Source organism: Symphalangus syndactylus, chromosome 3, assembly GCF_028878055.3.
Source record: "Symphalangus syndactylus isolate Jambi chromosome 3, NHGRI_mSymSyn1-v2.1_pri, whole genome shotgun sequence".
NCBI classification, from domain to species: Eukaryota; Metazoa; Chordata; class Mammalia; order Primates; family Hylobatidae; genus Symphalangus; species Symphalangus syndactylus.
This window is the reverse complement of record NC_072425.2, coordinates 46,081,853-46,104,124: the sequence shown is the minus strand read 5'-3', so window position 1 is coordinate 46,104,124 and position 22,272 is coordinate 46,081,853. Positions and strand designations below refer to the sequence as shown.

At 49.2% G+C, this 22,272-nt stretch overlaps 1 protein-coding gene across 13 annotated transcripts in view; it reads right to left on the bottom strand.

The window, feature by feature from the left end:
- Positions 1-22,272, bottom strand: part of ANKS6 (ankyrin repeat and sterile alpha motif domain containing 6) — a 64,730-nt gene that overhangs the window by 33,897 nt on the left and 8,561 nt on the right. For 8 of the 13 annotated variants that reach the window (XR_008656566.2, XR_010120005.1, XM_063636170.1 and 5 more), the window contains exons 3-12: positions 19,876-20,046; positions 19,097-19,141; positions 18,252-18,456; positions 16,640-16,746; positions 14,335-14,483; positions 12,627-12,825; positions 11,812-11,861; positions 8,247-8,450; positions 5,276-5,429; positions 2,542-2,711 (exon numbers count right to left, since the gene is read on the bottom strand). Coding sequence is in view for 11 of the 13 variants with exons in the window: in XM_063636170.1 (XP_063492240.1) it covers positions 2,542-2,711; positions 5,276-5,429; positions 8,247-8,450; positions 11,812-11,861; positions 12,627-12,825; positions 14,335-14,483; positions 16,640-16,746; positions 18,252-18,456; positions 19,097-19,141; positions 19,876-20,046 (1,454 nt within the window). In the remaining 2 variants the exon portion in view is untranslated. The remainder of the gene's footprint in view (positions 1-2,541; positions 2,712-5,275; positions 5,430-8,246; positions 8,451-11,811; positions 11,862-12,626; positions 12,826-14,334; positions 14,484-16,639; positions 16,747-18,251; positions 18,457-19,096; positions 19,142-19,875; positions 20,047-22,272) is intronic. The other 5 variants (XM_055271700.2, XM_063636173.1, XM_063636172.1 and 2 more) reach the window with 1 other exon arrangement.

Here is a 22,272-nt window from a genome sequence, read left to right as displayed (position 1 = left end):
CCTGGCCACCTCAGCCACCAGCCAGAGAACTGCCCACGTAAGTCCAGATTAAACCACTGGCCCACAGACACACAAGCAGCTAAGTAATGTTTTTGTTTGAAATGACTGAGTTTTAAGGTAGGAATAGAAAGCTGATATATCTAGCAGGCCTTTTGGCCTCCAGAGATCTGGGAAGTATTGGCGCACACTCTAACGCCACCTATGCTGTGTCTCTTGGAGCTCATATCACACTGATTCATGGCCCTGCTAGATGCCATGCCTTGTAGATATTCCACCATTACGGCGAGTTATTTTAAGCAAAGTACAAAAACCAGATTCAGGAGGCTCATATTTTGAATACTAATTTCTAATTTTTACTAAGGTTATCTTTGAAAAAGCACTTCATGTCTCTATTTTGCTGCTGGGATAGAAAGCCCGTTTCTGTGTCCTTTAAGGCTGTGGTCTCTATGAGCCCTGGACTGGGCTGGCTGCAACAGATGCTCTGGCAGGAGGAACATTCCCCAGATCCTCCCCTGAGAGTCTCATTCAGGTATGCTGGGGTGGAGCACAGAAACCTGAATTTTTAGACAACTCCTCAAGATCATAACATACTATTAACATTATGTTACAAATGTTAGGTGATCATTGAAATGGATGGTTTCCCCAGTTTACTGCTTCCTGAATGCATCTTTTGATACAATCTCCTTTCATCATAATATACTTATATATAATGTATGATCAATACATCAAAATAATAGTTAATACTTAATAGAGAATAGTTAATATAATTTATAACTTGGAAATGCCTGCTTATTTCTAATGAAAATTAAAGGAAGCTAATATATAACACCTCCAATAAGACCATCGGAATAGAAACAAAATTTTAGACAAGAAACACTATATCAAAGCCTCAAAACAGTAGACTTCATGAGTAGCTGAGTTTCCTAGTAGCAAAGGCAAAGAAAGAAATACAATAATTATAAAAATTCTTACTATCTGATAAAATAAAATATATCAAAGTATCAGTAGAGACTTTTTTCCCCACAGCTGAATTATAAAAGGAACTTAATCATATAGAACCTATTACACAAATTATTTTGAAGATAAAAAAATGGAAAATAAGCGAATGTGTAGGGAGAAAGAATCTTTTTGGAGCTACACTGCAAAAGGAATCTAATTATATAGGTCCTATAGGTTCAAGGGATCTTGAACAACAAAAAGACTTATGTAACCAACAGTGGCTGGGCAGAAAATGACTATTTCTCATACAGTACATGTACATCCAGGGAGCATAAATCTCTGAAGGTGCTTCTTTGGTGGGCAAAAGTCCATGGATGAGGGAGGCTTTCTGTGTTCGGACTTTTCTCACTGAAGGAAGCTTATGACATCTAAGAACTATGAAGAGTGGGGCTATGCCTGGACATAGAGTCCCCTCAGAGGAGGAAAGGGTTATGCTGCACTACTGGGGAGCCACTTGGTAGAGGAGCCAGTTCACACTCACGACTAGGAACCTGCACTCTGGAGGCTCACCCAGAAATCAACCAAGGCAAAGAGGTTCAGGAGGCAGAGGCAGAGTCTGAAGACACTAAAAAACTTCTCATTCCAGGAAGGCATCTAGGTTTTCTTGCCTACTGCATTATCTGTAGATGCTAACAATGTGGTGACTGTTCTCTGGCTGCATTAGTGGAAGCACAGTGCCCAGAAGCAGGGAGACAAGTCCCAGCTCTGTCCTGCTCATGTCCTTCCTTCAACTCCTCCCTTAGGCCATGCTGTCACCTCTGGAGTGCTACACAAGTTGTTCCCTCACCGCAGAAGAGTCGCACCAACACCCCTGGCCCACCCACACCCCTTTCACCTGGCTCCATTCTCATCCTTCAGATCCCCATCCAGATGGCCCTGATGCCCTCAAACTTGGGTAGGGCCCCCCACCTGTGCCCCTACAGCATCCTTCCTGCTTCACAACAACCCCTATCACACTGAGCTGTGACTGCCTGTGTCCTCAGAGCGGTCGTTAAATTTCCCAGTTCACAGTTGGATCCTCACTGTTAGCTGTGCCAGGCACAGAGCAGATGCTCCCAGGATGTACACAGTGGATGAATAACGTTGAAGGACAACAAAGACCACTAACAACGCTGTCAACAGGAACAGCCAACACAGACATGGGCTTACCCTGTGCCAGGCCCTGCTCTAAATGCTGAGGTGTCGGGCTGAGAGCTGAACGCAGGCAGGTTGCTCCTCAACTCATGCTCTTAAACTATTCATCCTCATCAATGAACAAATGTGTGCAGTGTGAGGCTGGGTGACCTGTGGGACTGCAGGAAGTGGCTGTGTACCCTGCCACCGTGCAGCAGCCCAGTGCCCCTCAAACCTGGAGATGTGAGGGGAGGTAAACGCCTGGTGCAGAGGACCGATTCAGCCCTTCTCATGAAGACCAGGAGTGGCTGGCTGGAAGGGGCCTGTCTCTAGTCCTGTCCCATGACTAAGGCACTGCCCATGCTCCCCGGCAAGTGGGCCATGTTAGGACAGAATCTGTAACAGAAGGAGGCCACACAGAACAAGCACCTTGCCAACGGGAACGCTGCCACCTGCAGGGGAGGCTGGAAGCTCAGACGGGCTGGACCCTGGTGCTGGCCCCACAGGGCTTGACCGATGGCTGGGTTTCTGTTCCGATAATCCGGCTGCTTTTTTCCTCTGGGCAGCGATTTGGGACAAGACATTGTCTATGCTGCCACCTGAGGAAACACAAAATGAGTGAACACCATGGGCACAGAGGGCTTACTCCAACACAAGGGTGGTGGACTGTCGTGTGATGACTGGGTTGGAGCGAGTCTCCCAGACTTCCTTCCCCACGTGGCTCCAGAACAGGACTGAGCACAGGAGAACTCTGCAGGAGAACCGGGAGGTGGATGTTTAGGCAGCAGGCCCTGTGCTGCGAAGGCGTGATGGTAAGAGGTGGGAAGCAGCAGCACAGGCAAAACCCAGTCCATCCTTGCTTTCCCTGTGCCACGGCCAGCTTGTGCCAGCCCCCACCAGGCACAGATGCAACACCTTGCACCCGACGCCCACAGCAGCCCCTCTGCAGTGCCAGCCAGCAGCTGCACAGACCATCTTGTCTGGCTGCACCAAGGCTTCAGGAGGGCTACTGAGTGATTGGTCCCTCACCCTTTGACTCTCCCTTTATGTGGCCACCTACTCCCACAACTGAGTCAATCAATTCCCAATCCCATAATGCTCAGAGTGATCTGCTTCCTGACTGGACCCTGACTGCCATTCTCCCTCACACTGCTTCTGCAAATCTACCGGTAACCTTGAACTATTATAAAAGAAAGGGGCTGGGTGCAGTGGCTCACGCCTGTAATCTCAGCACTTTGGGAGGCCGAGGCAGGAGGATCACAAGGTCAAGAGATCGAGACCAGCCTGGCCAACATGGTGAAACCCCATCTCTACTAAAAATACAAAAAGTTAGCCGGGTGTGGTGACACCTGTAATCCCAGCTACTTGGGAGGCTGAGGGAGGAGAATCGCTTGAACCCAGGAGGTGGAGGCTGCAGTGAGCAAAGATCGCACCACTGCACTCCAGCCTGGCAACAGAGTGAGACTCTGTCTCAAAGAAAGAAAGAAAGAGATAATACACAGGGCTGGGGGGTGCTCAATGTGGGACACTAATGACTAATATTTATTGAGGATTTACTATGTGCCAGGCCCTGCTGTAAATATTTCACATGTTTAAACAGAGCCATTCTGGAGGGCAAAACATATCAAAAGCCTCAAAAATAGGCATACTCATGAACTCAGCCACCCTGATTCCAGCAAATTTAAATAATAGAAATCACTGAACATACAGGTGAATATGGAGGCATGAAGGTATTACGTAGGGAAATATTAGCTACAAAAAGCAAAAATCTAGGAACAGCCTCAGTGTTCAACACAGGGAATTGGTTAAATGAACTGTGATGCCTCATACAAATGGAATACTGTTTGATTATTAAACAAGGTGCTGTAGATATATATGTATCAACATAAAAAGGTGCTCACAATCTAGCAATGTGGGGAAAAAGAAAAAAGCAAGTTACAGAGCAGTTTATAGTTTAGAAAGGCACGTGGTTCCAAGAACAGGCTCTGAAGTCAAAGTGCCTGGGTTTGGATCCTGGCTCTGCCAACTAATAGCTATGTGACCCCAGACAAGTTATTTAACTTGTCCTTAGCCCCAATCCCTCATCTGTAAAACAGAGGTGGTAACTTCATTGGCTGCTGGGGCACTGAAGGAGGTAATTCATTCAAAGGGCTTGGCATATATATATATATATATATATATATATATATATGAAAATTATAATGATGATCTATAGTGGGTGAGATTATACTTTGTTTTAGTCTCTTTTCTCATCTGGTCTTAAAGCTTTTTCCACTAGAAGCAGGGTGGCTGATATGGTTTGGCTGTGTCCCCACCCAAATCTCATCTTGAATTGTATTTCCCACAATTCCCACATGTCATGGGAGGGACCTAATGGAGGTAATTGAATCATGGGGGCGGGTCTCTCCCATGCTGTTCCCATGATAGTGAATAAATCTCATGAGATCTGATGGTTTTATAATGAGAGCACAAGCTCTCTCTTGCCCTGACGCCATGTAAGATGTACCTTTCAGCTTCTGCCATGATTGTGAGGCCTCCTCAGCCACGTGGAATTGTGAGTCCATTAAACCTCTTTTTCTTTATAAATTACCCAGTCTCGGGTATGTCTTTATTAGCAGCATGACAACAGACTAATACAATGGCCTTCCTGCAAAGCTGGTTTTGGTTAATCCTGGATGACCTTAGGGAAGACTAGAAAGTATGCTGAAAGCCCATAATAACTTTGGGGCACTCTGCTTTGAGACCTAATTGCCACCAACTTGCTGTGTGACTAAGCAAATCTCGTGCCCATTGTGAGCTGCGGTTTCCTCATCTGTTCAACGAAGGGGCAGAATGAGAAGCTCTCCAAGGTCTAACCTTCAGGGATTTTAAACACCATGAAAACACCATGCATTTCTCTTAATCTCTTGTAAAATTTTACAAGAAAAAAAAAAAAGCACTCTGGACTTTATTTTCCTCTATCTCCATCCGCCTGCATCCCCAAGAAAATGTGTAAAACTCTGTATTGGGAATTCACTAAAAAATCTCTTAGCCACATCAAGGAGAAAGTGCCTCTTGTGCGGTCATTTCTGCGACTGTCTGCAGCCTGAATATCCAGGCAGCACGCACCCTCAGTCCCAAGGGATCATCCCACCTCCCTGAGTGGCCCTGCCCAGCTACTCACCTGAACGGTTAAGCAGCTCCCCACCGTGCCGGCTCACACCTCCTACCCCACTGGAGCCGCCCGATGAATGAGGCGAATGGTTGAAGTTTCCAGAATTGGCAGGAGAGGCTGGGCTTCTGGAGAGGCTTGGAAATTTAACAGGCCTGACTGGTGTCTGCAAGAATAAGGCAGGTGCAGCACTTAGGGAGGCTGCTCCTCCCTCCAGCCGTGCAGGATCACAGTGTGGGGGTTCCTGTGCTCAGCTGGTGCACACCCCACCAAAGCTCGCCGTGCCCATCATGGCCCTGCTGGGGCCCAGCTGGGGAGTCCCTGAGGATGGAGCTTCTATGTGCTGACAACTCGCCCATTAGCTCAGTGAACCCACGCCATGTCATTTCCCGTGGGCCACTTTGCTTTCAGTCTCATTCAACTCCAGGGCCTTCCAGGAAAAAACCTGACCATGTTATTCACTGACAACCCATGGAGGCCTCAGCACATCCAGGACAAAATCTAGCCCCCTCAGCAACGCCTGGTGCAGTGACAAGCTCCCCAACTCCAAGACTGCTTCCGTGATGCTGCCCCTGTTGGTCCCTCAGCCGGAATGGGTCTTCTCCTCCCCACATCCTTCATGGTGCCTTTCCTGGCCCCACTGTCTCTAGTGCCAATGCTCCTGGTCATGTCCTCTCCACCCTGACCTCACTCCACCCTCTGCTTCGCTTGCTCTGCTCCAGGCACACCAACCTCCTTTGGGTTTCCTGCTGATCTTTTTTGTGCCTTGGGGCCTTTGCCCAGGCAGCCTGTTCTACACGGACCCGGAGGCTCCTCCCCATCCTTACCCCACTCCTCTCACAGTGGCTCCTCCCGGTCCTTGCGTCTCAGGTCTCGAAGGCCTTCACTGCCTAAGCGGTGTAATATGGGCTCTGGTCTAGGGTGGGCTCCTGTGTAAGGCAGGCTCCTCGACACATGGCTGTGCTCCCTTCCAGCACCCTCTTCGCTTACAATGTAACTCTTACCACGTCTTGTGAGTGTACATTTACTGCGGTTGCCTGTGCGTCTGATGCCCCAGTGGACTGCCAGCTCCATGGGGACTTGGTTCTCTGCTGTATGCCTGGTACCCAGTTCTGGCCTTGGCACAAAGAAGGCACTCAGTAGATATGACTAAAGGTTGCAGTGGGCTGAATTGCGGCCCCCAAAAAGATACACAGTGTCCTAATTCCCAGAACTTTTGACTGTTACCTTATGAGGCATGAGAATGAGGATGAGCTTATATGTGCTTACCTAAGATGTGCCCAAGTCAAGGATTTTGAGAGGAGGAGCTTATCCTGGATTATCCAGGTGGGCTCTAAATGCAATCACATGTATCTTTATAAGAGAAAAGGCAGAGGGAATTTTGACAAATGAGGAAGCAATGCGACCATGGAGGCCGAGACTGGAGTGACGCAGCCACAAGCCAAGCGAAGCCTAGAGTCAAGAGAAGCTGTCAGAGGAAAGAACGGATCTCCCTGGAGCTTCCGAAGGGAGCAGGGCCCTGCTGACACCTTGATTTCAGACTTTCTGCCTCCAGGACTGTGAGAGAATACATTTCTGTTGTTTTAAGCCATGCAGTTTGTGGTGACTTGTTACAGCAGCCACAGAACACCAAAACGAAGGTCCTCTTGTTGGTCCTCTACTATGGGCACTCCTAAGGGAGAGACAGTGACAGATCCGAGGGCCCTGGCCCCCCACTGTGGGCACTCCTAAGGGAGGGACAGTGACAAGATCCCCAGGGCCCAGAATGAGGCCCTTCTGCTGAGTAAGCGAAACACAATACACTTGCAAAGGCCATAGCTCGTGTTCTCTCTCCCTCTACCTGGGATGCTGCTGCCTGCACTCCACTGGGGAGAAAACTCTTCCACAGCCTGCAAACCCCAGCTCAGCTGTCGCCTCTTCCTGGAGGCCTCCCAAGTGTCCTACCACACACGGTCACCTCTCTGGCGCTCCCACACTCCTAACACTGCTCCCTGCCTCATGTTCTGTGCCTGTGTCTTTGACACCCAGACCACCGCCTCTTCTAGGGCACAATGGGGCTGACTGGGCTACATGGCAGTGGGATTCAGTGAATGTTCACTGAGTGAATGAAGCAAGTCAAGTTGATGTTCTGTCCCTCTAGGGTTAAATTCTCAAGGAAACACAGCCATAGACGAGGTCTCAGGGATGGGTTCTACAACTCCCCCATGTTCCTACCTGATCGAGAATAGTGGACTAAACGCAAACCTGTCCTGCCTGTTCTGAGAGCATCTCCAGGTGCCAGGCTCTTGGTCTCCTGCTGGTGATCTGATACTACCATAGCCCTAGGAGGCAGCAGTGAGTGCTGGGGTCAGCCCCATCTTATAGAAATAGAGGCCACAAGTTTCTCCAATCACCCAGAACATGGCGACAGGGTCAGTCCTGAATCCCTTCGTCTTGCCCATTTGCTGCACCTACCGTCTAGATACAGGCTACACACAGGTGTCTTCCACATTGACGGGACTGTCAATTTCAGAAACAGATCAGGAGCCACCAAGTTAGAAATCACTACAGTCAAAAGAAGTTACAATCTTGGGCACAAGAAAGCACCAGTAGCACACACAGTTGCCGCTGAGTGTTTGCTCTTGATCATGGTTCACTCACACTTGGCTGGTGATCTTCAGCTATTACTCTCACTCCCTGGGTCCCAGTTTCCTCATCTACTAAAAGGAAGGTTGGATTAGATAGATCAGGTCTTCAAACTGTGCTCCTTGGAGATCTAGGGTTCCAGTGAGGGGACAGATGTTCCCTGCTACCTCAACATTTTAATCTATTTTCCATATTGAGTTGCTCTATAGAGCTTCATTAGACAAAAGGATATCATCCATTCAAAAGAAAAGTTACAACCCCTCTGGATTCGTCAGTTTGAGGGTCCCTCTGCCTGGAACAAACCATGATTTCAGTGAGCAGTGAGTGATGTGTAGAAGTGTGTCAGAAGACAACTTACAGTGTCTGTGCCCCCGCCGCCCACAGGGTGGCCCCTGCTGGCTCTCTGGGGCAGCACAGTCTTCATGGGGTCTGCCTTCCCGTTGTGACGCGTCCGGGACCGATCAGAGCTCCACAGCTCAAAACTGGAAGGGGGTAGGAATGGGGGGATGACTGCTTTCAGCTTGTCACTTGGGAGTCTGGTGAGGGGAGCTCCGTTTCGAAGCTGCAAAAGACAGGCTGAGGGTTAGACAAGCCCCCAGGAGGGCTCCCAACTCTGCGGGAAAGACTCCATGTTTTTCCTGCTTCTCAGGGCATGGCACCACCATCCGCCCCTCCACCCAAGCCAGGAGCTATGTGGCATCTGCAGCTCTCCTCCCAGTAACTGCACAATACCCATGTCTGCTCTGCGCCAACGCCAGGCTTCTCCTGGATCTCTCCCCACAGCAGCAAGATCAGAATGGGGCAGAGAAGACAGAGCACCACGGAAAAGCAGATGATGTTGGTGTGCTGTAGGGGAGGCAGGGGAACTGGGAGAACACAGAGGAGGGGTGCCCCTGCTGCGCGGTGCCCCTTTGTGGGGACTGAGCTGAGCCCGAACGACAGTTAAGCTGGGCCAGTGAGGACCAGGAGGGGCATTCCAGACTGAGTGAGGGGCCAGAATACGGAAAGGCCTGCCGCCTAGAGGAGCAGGACATGCGTGCAGTGCTGTGAGGAGACCAGCATGAGCAGCCGTTGTGGGTGAAGGAGGCAGGGGGAGGGATAAGGGCTGGGGCCCAGCACCATTCTCTTCCCCAGCCCCCTACATTCCAGCTTGCTCCAGCCACACCTCCTGCTGCTGACATTTAATTGTAATTTAATTTTAAATTTTGAAAATGTGATTTGGGGGCCAGTATAAAATCTACACAGTAATGACTGTTAGATCATCAAGGAAGTGTTCACAAACCAAGCTCACCTTAATTAAGAAAAAACAGTGAACTCTGTGCCAGATGGTGCTTTGCAGCAACGGGCATCCCACAGCTAAACCCGCCTCGGGAGCCAAGCAGGCGGGCATCTCCACACTGACGGCTGCACATGCCCATCAGCGGGGCGGCGGGACCACCCCACCCAGAGAGCGGGCAGGCACACTGGCGCCCTCTACAGGACATGAGCGGTTGGGGAAGGAGTACACTTCCGGGGTTCCCAGGCTGGCTCTGTCCTGCTTTTCTGAAAGTCTCTAAACAAATGCTGTCCCCTCTTTCCCTCTAGACCACAACAAGCTCATCCGGCAAACGGGGTTGAGTTGGACACTCACGGCGACAAATCCACCACCACAAAAGGGTCTTCTACCTCCCTGGGGTAACAGTCTAAATTGTTGCTATCTTTCTGGAAGCCAATGACATTCACAACCTTTGACCCACGAATTCCATTTCTAGGTATTCATCCTGAGCAAGTAGTCAGGCAAGTAGGGGAAACGAAGGTGTAGGGACATTCATCTGAGCTGTTAAAACAACAAAAAACTAGAAATCCCAGAGTCTGACAGTGCTGTCTTGGATAAAGAGACACGTTCCTACATTGGAATGTTCTAATGTAGCCATTAAATATGATGTGACTACATGGTGCTTGATGACATGGAAAAGATGGTCACAACATATAAATCACAAATAAATTGGATTCAACACAATATGGGAAAGATACTAACAGTGCCAACCTCAGGAATATTAAATGAGCTAATACATGCAAAGTGTAGTGAAAAGTAGCTGGTACTTAGTAAGAGCTATGGTATTTGCTATTATTATATATAACATCATATCATATTTATACATGCTAAAAAACTGCTTACAAAAAATACTCAAAAGACATATACCATAAAAATGCCAACCATGGTTATAGCTGGGTGTGTGATCGGGGTGAATTTATTTTCCTCCTTTATGTTTTACTGCTTCTTCCAAAATTTCTAAAATAGCATTTCTGTCTTCATACCAAAAATAATTATTGCTATTTAATAACATGATCAAATGTCAGGCAACACAAGCCCCCAGAGTCAGTGTTAGAGCCATCAATTTACACCTGTTGGGGTGGCAGGGAGCCGCGGGCAGATCGGGTCAGGACTCCTCGCTGGGCTCTGCAGTTCCTGACGCTGCTGATGCCTTTTCTGGGAGTCCCCTCTGCTCCCTTGTCCTCTGCAATACTGCCCTCTGCTGGCTAGTATTAGGGTCTTAGCGCTAAAGGGACTCAAGTCCAACTTTAACCATTAAGCTCTCATGTCAGAGGAAAGGAGTGTGAAACCCAGAGAGGGGAGGTAACACATCCAAGTTCACACCACGGAGCTTATTCTGGGCCAGACACTATGCTAAGACTATGCTAAGAACTTCCTGGGAGTGATCTTGTTTAAAAACCATAACCATGAGGGATCCCCAAAGTCAGAGACTACAAACTGTCCCCCAGTATCTACTTTTCACATCTTAGAAAGGACACCCCTCATGTTTATTTAGATGGGCACAGGACCACTTGGAACAAAGACTTCATTTCCCTGCTTTCCCACTGTGATTTAAGCAGTGTAGCTTCCAAGAAACTTTTTTTTTTTTTTTTTTTAGATAGAATCTTGCTGTCACCCAGGCTGGAGTGCAATGGCACGAGCTCGGCTCACTGCAACCTCCGCCTCCCGGGTTCAACCAATTCTCCTGCCTCAGCCTCCCGAGTATCTGGGATCACAGGTGCCCGCCACCCTATGCCCAGCTAATTTTTGTATTTTTAGTAGAGACGAGGTTTCACCATGTTGGCCAGGCTGGTCTCAAACTCCTGACCTCAGTAATCCACCCGCCTCGGCCAGGCTGGTCTCAAACTCCTGACCTCAGTAATCCACCCGCCTCCGCCTCCCAAAGTGCTGGGATTACAGGCATGAGCCACCGCGCGTCGCCCCAAGAAACTTCTTTAAAGACAGCTGGCGTGTGCCCACGGCTACCTCTTCTCCCCTCCTCTCTCCTGCTTGCTGGAATGAGGCTGTGATGGCCAGAGCTCTGGCAGCCATCTTGAACCAAGAGGTGACCTTAGAAATAGAAACTACACCTGGGGGACCAACAGGCAGAAAGGACTCAAGTCCCTAACTCCAACGAGCCATATACTAGTTCTGGACTTTGTTTACTTGAATGAAGTAGGCTGTCTTATTTACACCATTGTTATTTGGGGACTTTCCGTTACTCACAGTTGAGTCTAATCCTAATACATCTCTGAGGAAACTGAGGCCTCCCCAGCTGGAAACATACTCTCCTCTTTGACTCCTCTCCCTGGTTCTCCACAGCCCAAATGGTGAGTCTTCGGTTCTCATGCTGCCCATCAATTCTGACCCTCAATCCCCTGCCTCCCTGAGAACAGGGCCAGAGCTGACACTCAGCGGGTGAGCACCAGCACAGCCCTCTCCACAGTTTAGAGCTGGCATCTGTTCTGACTCCTCAGTGCCAGAGCTAAGCCCATTGTTACACATTCTGATCACCAACCCTATCTGTGACCACCACAAAGACAGACAAACGCCCACATCCCTCCTTATAAATCAATCAACTGATGATTGCCAGAGACCTAAAATGCTTTTAGAAAAGCCCCACGCTCACCATGGTTGTCAATAACGTGTCTTCCTTTTCTCCTCTTGTGCTCCCAGGACCTGAGAGACAAATGGAAATTTCCTGAAATGACCCCTCCACGTGTCCACAGCATAAGGATGAGTGACTGGGGCAGGCTTCATCCTGGAAAACCAACTCTCCTGGGTGCTTAAATATTTAATAATAATTGGTATTCGATATTTTAATAGAAGGAAGGCATTTAAAAGGTATATTGGAGCATGTTTTCAGCTTTTCCATAAACCACTGCTGTGCTGGGTCAGACAGTGGTGCCCCTAGCTCAATAGTCTGTCTCAGACAGTGGTGCCAGAGGAGCTAATCCGGTTATGGGGAATCTGTTAGAAGGGATCTTATCTATGTTCCAGTCAGTATGGGAATCTCCTTCAGCAAACTGACAAAGTTATCCAAGCTGTTAAATACCTCGAGTGATGGGAAGCTCACTACTCACACCCTCCCAGTAACTCATTTTATTTCAAGATGCTTTCAGTGTCATAGACCAGTCACATTTCATAGGTGGGGAAAACCACCTATCAAAGGCAAGAGAAAGGATGACTCCCTGTCGTCCCTCAGCAGGCAGTGTGGGACAGGAACCTGGGCCTCTTGCCACTGGACAGCACCTTCTCATTCTATCACACTCCTGGTGGTTGTGTCCCTGCCTAAGTATCTTTTCTACCAGACCAGCCTCTATGCTCCAGTGTCACATTCCGACATCATCTCACCCGACAGCAACCCAGGAGGTAGGATGAAGGGCAGAGGGTACAGGCTCAGACCATTCCGAAAATTCTACTGCACGTGCAGACTTTTCTCACCATTGTCTTTGGTCACAGGGGCTGCATCAGGGAGTGCAGAGCGGCTTATCTTGTCCTGGGGGGCAGCCCTCATTGTGGAGTCCAGAGCTGGCTCAGGATCGTCAGAGAAAGGCAAAGGCTGGTTGCTGGACAGCCCACGGGGCAGCGTCTGCATCAGTTTGAGCTTTCGGAACCGATTGGACATTCGGTTCCACCAGGACTGCCAAAGGAATGCAGAGCAGAAGTCATGCTCCAGGAAGGGCAAGGAGAGCGGGCCCAGGACCTGCTAGCCCAGAGTCAGTGACTACATTCACATGTGCCTGCCCTCCCCTCTCCTGGGGCCCGGACAGACATTACTGATCAACGATAGCACCCATTCCCAATAAGCCATGGTTACTCACTAATCTTTCCTGACCCAGCCCTTAGGCAGTCACTTCCAATAGCCTGGAGGTGGCAGTGAACCCTATTTGCCATCCCTCATCTAATCAATCTCCTCATTGCACAGATTGAGAAATGGAGACCCAGACAGGATTGCTGACTTGCTTGAGGTCTTACAGTGAGACAGGGACAGATGGCCGCAGAGGCAGCTCCAGATTCCTAAGCGTCTATCATTGCATAATTTCCCTCCTACTGCTCTGGTGATAATGTGAGAGGCATCAGGATCTCTATACCAGGGCCTGGGCCAGCTGCTCCTATAGCTGATCCTCACCTAGAGAGGACAGGCACTACCTCCGGCGAACACTTGTAACCCATGACCACTCAGAGGTTAATGAACAGCCACAAAGGGCGTCTGTGAGGGCCTGGCCTGTGGAAATGGCAGTAAGAGCAGGAATGAAGGGAGCTATGAGAACAACACAGTCAGGAAGGACGCAGAGCTCGAGCCAGCAATGGACACAAAAGGAGCGCCGAGTCTGCAGCCCTCAGCAGGCGCTGCCACCCCATGCAGAGTGGGGAGGTTGGCAGACAAGACCAGTGTGTCGTTTTGTTTTCTCAGGCATAAAGTAAGTTTGATTTCAAACAAGTAGAGCAGGACGTGGAAGATGAGAAATCCAAAGAGAAAGTCTCAGCTTGCAGTTACAAGCAGCCACCACAGCTTGTTTCCGGTGTTTCCAGGAAGCTGGCAGGGCCTGTGGACTGCAGGGAGACCCCAGAGTGGCACGATCAGCAAATATCCTGCACAGTAAAGCAGAGGCTGCAAATGGATTCCTTGGGAAGAGAAGTGTTTGCTTTGGCCAGCTCAGTACTACATCATGCAGAATTTTCTAAAATTCCCTATACTTATAAATTAAGATTCCATATCAAAATCTGGATTTCTATTTTTTCCTTTAAAAAAAAAAAAAGAAAGAGAGATCTAGTAATATGGATCCACATCACTTTTTGAGACAAGTTCTTGTTCTGTCGCCCAGGCTGGAGTGCAGTGACGTGATCTCAGCTCACTGCAACCACCGCCTCCTAGGCTCAAGCAATTCTGTCTCAGCCTCTGGAGTAGCTGGGATTACAGGCGTGGACCCACATTCTTACAAAGCAGCCACTGTTGCCACAACATGGTCACAGTCACCCCAGTTTTTCCTGGTCCCCCTTGTTTCCTATTGCTCAATACCAGCTCACCTGCCACCCCTGCGGGGACTCCCCAGCATAAACCAGCCTGGGTGCATAGGAGGCAGCAGGCACCCCACCAGCCCCCATCTCCCTGGCTCCCTAAGCCCCTTTAAGACAGGAAAAGGCAAACCTTCAGCCCACCCTTGTCATCGGGCAGCACTGGGATGCTCCAGGGCTGTCGGACCTTCGAGTGGGGCAGGGGCGGCTGGTGGCTCGGCCGGCCTTTGTCTTTATTCACCTGCATGCAGACAGATGCCAGCAGTCGAACAAGTTCCGTGTCTATGGACACAAAAGGCAGCATTTTACCTGCAAATATGTCTGTTGGGCCATGAGGAGAAGACTCAAGATGACCCCTGTCAGACTTAGAACTCAGCCCTGCAGCTCCAGGGTCTGTGTAATTCCAGAATCAAGGCAACTGCCTCTCCATCTGATCTTCAAAAGGTGGCAAACAAAGCCAGCAGGGCTTAACCTACTTAACCAGAAAGAAAAACCGGAAGTCCTCTCTCACGAGGAAGGCAGGGGGACAGTGTGTTTAAAAGTGCAGGCTTCACAGCCAGGCTGCAGAGGTTCAGATTCTGCCTCTGTCCCTCCCTGGCTGTGTAACTGCAGGTAAATTACAAAGCCTCTTTGTGCATCTGTACAAGTCAGTGACATTAATACCCACCACATAAAAGGTATCTTGACAATTCATGGGAATTCCTTTAGAGCAATACAAGTGCCTTAAAAATATTAAGTATTATGAAGTTATTAAGAACCCAACTCAGTTATATAAAAAACGCATTGCAAAAAAGATTGAGAAGATACTCAAACTATTAACAATGCTTTTTCTTTCTTTTTTTTTTTTTAACAATGCTTTTTCTTGATGACTATTTTTCTTTTTTTTTTTTGAGACAGAGTCTTGCTCTGTCACCCAGGCTGGAGTGCAGTGGCACGCTCTTGGCTCACTGCAATATCCACCTTCTAGGTTCAAGCAGTTCTTTGCCTCAGCCTCCCATGTAGCTGGGGCTGCAGCACCCACCACCATGCCTGGCTAATTTTTGTATTTTTAGTAGAGATGGGGTTTCGTCATGCTGGCCAGGCTGGTCTTGAACCCCTGGCCTCAAGTGATCCACCCACCTCAGCCTCCCAAAGTGCTGGGATTATGGGCGTGAGCCATCCATGCCAGGCTATTTCTTTTTTCTCTCCAAGTATTCAATAATAGGCATGAGTTTCTTCAAAAGTTTTGTGTAAACACTTCATTTAAAAACCCACTAGGAAACATATTCCTAGGAATAGACTGTTTTATTGGGAAAGGGAATAAATGGCAGTGGAGGCTAGGGAGAAGAGGAACACTGAAAAGATGAGTTTCTCAGAAAAAGTGTGTATGAGATCCAGCGAGAGTGGTTGGGGACTGATTCCGAATAACAAACTCTTGGCACGTGAAGAAGGTCTCCAATTAGGTGGAGTAGGATCACTGGACTTGGGGCACAGGACTCCAACTCTCTGGCTGGGACAGATCACTTCCCGAGTCTTGGCGACCTCATCTCTTCAAGAGGATGTGAACCTCTGCTTCCCCTCTCAGACCTCTTTGAGGGTCAAACAGAACCAAGTGTGCATCTGTGAAGTGCACGGGCCTGCAGCAGGGAAGGGGTGGCAAGGGTGGCAGTGCTGTGATGAGGAAGGGTATGCCTGCTGGCTACCCCTCTAGCTAAGAGGGGCAGCAGGTGACTTGTGACTGCAGAGGTGAAAGTCTTCTCTCCCCACAGCCAACAGCTAGAATCCCAGCACAGGGTTCAAGCCTAGTGGGTCAGAAGGGCCTCGGGGCTTCTCTCTCTCTGGGTTGAAACTCCAGGGTAATAAGAAAGATGACAGATCACAGACCTTTCCCCTTGAGCTGGCTAACTGGAAGCCCAGGTCCCAAAAGAGGGCCTGTCACAGCAGGGGAGGGTCAAAGGGGAGTAGCAGGTACCAGCCAAGGACAAAGAGGGGTGGAACTAATGGCCACATTCCCAGCACACGACCCTTGACCCTGCAGCCTCTACCTACACAATTAAGCTGAGGCAGCCATTGCTCTATCTCCCATTCTGCTTATCAAAGGGGCCTTTATGTTTCCACCTGAGTGACTCAGGATTTCTGGCTGTGAAGCACAGATGCCATTCTAGGGTGTGTGTGGACTGCAAAGTCAGACACGTCTTATTTTCCTTCCCTCTCTGGAGACTCCTAGGAGGTTGGTGCTGGAAGAAGTCCCCGGGGCCACCTGGTCCAAGTCCAGCACTTCACTGGGGAGGGAAGGAACTTGCCTAAGATCATGCAGCAAGCTCCTGACACTTGAGAATGACTTTCCCCCACGAATAAGCAAGTGCTTAAAACACAAGTCACCAGAGGAGGTGGCTGTCTTGACTCCCAGCCCAAGAAACGCTGGGTAGATTTACAACCCTTTTCTTGAAATTACCTACCAGGATCATTCAGCAGCATCACCAGGTCAAACGCCGTGTATCCATTTTTTGCACGAAGAGTGACATCGGCCCCTTGGTTTAGCAGATATTTGACAATTTCCTTATTCCTGGGAAGAAAATGCTAGAGTTACATTCACTGAAAGCAAAAGCATGGCTTTGCTCCTGGGCAACAAAACCAACAACATTAACTACAAAGCTCAGTCTCTGAGCATTTAAGAAGGGCATGGAAGGGCAAACAGTCTCACATTCTCTCATTCCCTAGCATGTGGGCAGGTCAAGCAGGAACATGATTTAAATCAAAGTCTAAGTGCTTCTTCCAGGAACAACATGAAAACCGAGGCTAGATGCGGTGGCTCACGTGCGTAATCCCAACACTTTGGGAAGTCAAGGCAGGAGGATCACTTGAGCCCAGGAGTTTGAGACTAGCCTGGGCAACATAGGGGTCCCTGTCTCTACTAAAAATTTTGTTTAAAAATTAGCTAGGTGTGGTGGTGCAAGTCTGTAGTTCCAGCTACTTGAGGGACTGAGGCGGGAGGACTGCTTGAGTCTGGGAGGTCAAGGCTGCAGTGAGCCATGATCATGCTACTGTACTCCAGTCTGGCAACAAAGTGAGATACTGTTGGAGAGGGGAGGGGGGGAGAGGGGGGGAGGGGAGGGGGAGGGGAGGGGGGGAAGGGGAGGGGGAGGGGGGGAAGGGGAGGGGGAGGGGAGGGGGGAAGGGGAGGGGGAGGGGAAGGGGGAGGGGAGGGGGAGGGGAGGGGGAGGGGAGGGGGAGGGGAGGGGGAGGGGGGAGGGGGAGGGGAGAGGAGAAGACAAAACCAAGGGCTCTGCCCAAAAATCACTGACCCCCATGGAGACTCCACTTCTTCCACCCTAAATCAGGACATCTCCATTGGGAAAGTCTCCTACAGATCAAGGTGTCTGAAATAAAATTTCGTCTTGGAATTCAAGACTCATTGAATAAGAAAACACTGTTTTCAGATGACGCAGCGAAGTGATCTGATCACCTAGAAGAGGGCAAGGAAAGAACCTCTAATTGGGAGTCAGATCACTTAGCAGCTACAAGATGCCCACCTCAAAGACGAGGCCTCCAGGAGGATGACAGCCCATCCTGCTGGGATGATCACATAAGAAGGGGTTCATAAGCACCCTGTAAACACTGAAGCCTATTAACAAGGAGATGGGGTAGGACACATCTCACCATCAATCATCACAAGACGACAATGGTATGAATAACCAATGTTTACTTCATACAGGAGCTACTTAAGGAGGTCGCTATATCTCAATGTGAAAACTCCAATGAACCAGTCACTGTGTTCAACTGAAACCAACCTAGAGAACCTTATCTCTCTGCATAAAATGCTCCTGCTGCATGGTTTTTCAGGGCCACTGTGAAATTCTGTGATGGGGGAACAGGAAATCTGAACACAGAACGGTGGGAATAAAATGAGCCTGTGCCGCTTTCATTTTTTTTTTTTGCATGCCTCAATGTCGTCACAGTCCTGGGGTTCGTATGCAGCATCTCAGGACCAGAAGAGCCCATTGGAAACCCCCATCTCAGGCCAGAGCATCTGTCTGGCCTTGTCGCTGAGGGTGTGGAGCTGGCACTGACCCATGGTAGGTTGCCTGCATGAGGGCCGTCCAGCCATGTACGCTGTCCTGCTTGTCAATATCCGCATGCCTCTCCACCAGCAGCTGCACCAGAGCCAGCTGCCCCGTAACAGCTGCTAGCATCAGTGGCGTCGCCCCATCCCCATTGATCAAGTTCACGTGGCTGGGGTCTTCATCGGCAATCTCCTTGACCAGCTGGAAGTTTCCTGCAAACACAAGCAGGAGTCCGGGTGATCTGTGGGCCTGGTACCATAGGCTGATTTCTCCTGTAGTTCACATAACAAACACTTGCTGGGCATCATAGGGGATACTAAGAGGGGGTCAGAGATAGCCCCGACTCTCAAATGCCTCAGTCTAGGCGAGACAGACAAGCATATGAATGGGTAGAAGTGTTACCAAAAGACAGAAGTGTTGTTAGTGTCTTCAGAGAACAGATGAAGGAGACAGAAGACGACAGAAGGAGTTCAGGTCTCGCTGCGGGGTGAGGATCGGGAAGGGCTTCCTGGAGGCAGGGTCTACATTAAGAGAGAAAATTTTAGGCTAAATGCCTCTTTGTCACAAAGAGACTGGAGTGGGTATGCAGAGAGGCATTTCAGATGTAGGAGGAGCTAGGGCATAGCTAGCCAGTGTTTGGCTAGAGTGGGGCTGGAGGCTGTCTGGAGTCTACGTATAGAGCTCTATAACAAATACTGGCCTCCAGGATCTGAACTTCCAAACACCAAACACCAAAATGCCCATTTCTTTCTCAAATACCCTGGGTGGCCCTGCAAAGGACTACAAATATTAGGTTGGGAGAATGTAGCCCTGTATTCTTAAATATCCAAAAAGATTTTCTAAAGCGCTTACCCATTTTCAATGCATGGAAAATATCAGGTCGCCTTTTCTCCTCATCTGGGTAAACAAAGATTTTTAAAGTTAACCACGGAAAGGTTTAATATAACAGAAAAGTCACAAGGGTGTAACAACACAGCCTGGCTTTAAAAAGCACCTAATTCTCAAAAGCAATCTAATTGGAGACCTATGTAATGGACAAATCCAGCAGCTCTTCTGGAAGGTTTATTACCTAAGAACATCTGAAAACACTTCAGAGACAGATCTTGCCAACAAAACACGAATGAGTGGCAGATCACGGCCCTGATCTCATGCAAATAAAGCAATCATTTTTAGGCAAAACAAACGTTGACATATCCTTTCTTACATATACTGAAAAGTCTTGGGGTCTTAGAAAATCCTGGATTCCTATGGACATTGTTTAAAAAATTTTTTTCTTCTAAAAACTAAATGTACAATCATAATTCCAAATCAGAGGACTCCTGAGATATCGAGCAGCTGAGCTCTAAGGAAGTTCACAGCCACAGCCAACAGAAGAGCCAATGCTAATATTTTCTTTCCCTCCCATGTAAGAAGCAATCAGAACATGCTTCCTGCTCCAAACCTGCAGACACAGCTGCCCAAAAGCACTGTCCAACTGGGTATCTTCATGCTGTACCCTGAAGCCCAGCTGCTAGGCTGGGGCCAGACCCCATGCCTACCTGCACAGCTGAGCCTTGCTGCAGCCGCCAGATGTTAGCCCCTCCCTCACATGCTCATCCCACACCTTCCTCCAAGCTTGGGCCAGCAGGTACCCGTTCCTGTCAGAGCAGGCATCCTCATGGCCAATCTGCTTGCTGGGGGGCTGAAGACAGGCCTTTTGCAGCCTTTAATTGATCCCAGGGGATGGAGCAGCCGCCAGAGGGCACTTGTGACTCTGGGCTGACTCTGGTCCAGATGAGCCCTCTTGAGCAACTGGGAGGAAGCTGCAGCCCAGGGCAAGGAGCACAGAGTGTGGAGTCAGTACATGCGAATTTCAGCGTACATTTTTAGAGTAAGCTGCCTCTTCATCACAAATGTGGGGATAGCATCCCTCTCACCTGGCTGCTGCAGGGATCAAATGATAATGTCAACATCCCACTCAAAGAGCAATTACTTTCTTTAGCAACCAGCAAGGTAAACCCCAGAATTCTTTTTTTGAGATGGAGTCTTGCTCTGTCACCTAGGCTGGAGTGCAGTGGCGTGATCTTGGCTCACTGCAACCTCTGCCTCCTGGGTTCAAGTGATTCTTGTGCCTCGGCCTCCCAAGTAGCTGGGATGACAGGCACATGCCACCACACCTGGCTAATTTTTGTATTTTTAGTAGAGACAGGGTTTTGCCATGTTGGCCAGGCTGGTCTCAAACTCCTGACCTCAAGTGATCTGCCCACCTTGGCCTCCCAAACTGCTGGGATTGCAGGTGTGAGCCACCGCTCCAGGCCAGAACTCCAGAATTCCTTTTTCGTGTTTTTTTTTTGAGACGGAGTCTTGCTCTGTCTCCCAGGCTAGAGGGCAGTGGTGAGATCTCCGCTCACTGCAACCTCCCTCTCCAGGGTTCAAGCGATTCTCCTGCCTCTGCTTCCAGAGTAGCTGGGATTATAGGCACCCGCCACCGCATCCAGCTAATTTTTGTATTTTCAGTAGAGATGAGGTTTCACCATCTTGGCCAGGTTGGTCTCGAACTCCTGACCTCGTGATTCACCCACCTCCACCTCCCAAAGTGCTGGGATTACAGGCATGAGCCACCACACTGGGCCAGAATCCCAGAATTCTTCATGGGAAGTACAGACACTGCCATGGGACACAGTATATCAATTTTCCCTGTGAAATACTATCAAGAAACAATTCTGCACCTGACTTTTAAAAAATACATCATGTTCCTTCAAGTATTCAAGAACCAACTTTGCTGTGGGGTGCAGTCTTCTCACGCCAAGACCTTTTCACAGAAAAGAGTGTCACCTGGTCTTAGTGTTGGCTGCTAAGCAACCATCTGACACAAGTTAATCACTGACAGCCGAGCCTGGCCCCAAGAGGCAGGGGCAGCTGTGTCCTGACACCCAGTAACTCTGGGCAGGTCTCTTCCTCGCTTTGGGCTTCAGTTTTTTTTGTCTATATCCAAGCAGACCCAGGGACCCTGCCCCATCCCAAGGAAAAGAAATCAGCTCCAATTCCACACCACAACCTCAGTGCGGAGTCAGAGGTGTCACAATGACAGTTACAGCATCAAAAGTACCCTGTCCTGCTGCTAATGAAAGGCAGAGACCAGGGGACCTCCAAGGCCTTGGTGAGGGCTGGATTTCCGGGCATTGCACAGTAAGAGCTGGGGCTCCTATTATTTATTTCGTAATCTGTCATTATCAATAGCACAGCCTGCACCCTACCTGGGGCTCTTCCCAGGGATCCCCCAGGGCCAACACACTCCCTCAGGTCCTGCATGTCTGCTGCAGTCCCACCTTCTCAAGGTTGCCCAACCACTCCATTTGACATAGCAGCCTGCATTGTCCCATCTCTGCCACACCCAACCTCTTTACGTTGCCTTTTTTTTTTTTTTTTTTTAACCCCGTGGCACTTACCATCTACCCTACTATATATTTAATATGCTTATTTCCTACTGACCGCCTGTCTCCCCTTATCGAGGCCAAGGTCCTCAAGGGCAGGGATTTGGATCTCATTTGTTCACTGATGTATCCAAAATGCCTAGAAAGGTGCCCCATACACAGCAGGCCTCAGCACGCCTTTGTAAAGTATCGGAATGAATGTATTATCAATCAAAACATAATAGTTTCCATTTATTGGATGTCGTCTATGTGCCAGGGCACTGCGATAAAAATTTTACAGGCATGATCTTACTATTCCTCACAAAAATCTCCCAAGAAAAGTGCCTTTATATGACTATTTTATGAAAAAAGACACTGAAGTCCTGCAGGGCCAATTAAGATGACCAAGACCACCCAGGTACAGAGTGGGAGAAGTGAGCCTCAGACTGGGTCTGCTCGATGGGAACATGACCTGATCCTGCTGGAAGACCCGAGGTTCGCTCCTGTCAAATAACGCCGACAACACTATGGAGTAATGCCACTTCTCATGTGCTCCCTCTGGGCCAGGCAGGATCTCACGTGAACCCCATAGCAGTCCTGAGGTGGGTATCACTCCAGCACCCATTTGTGGAGAAG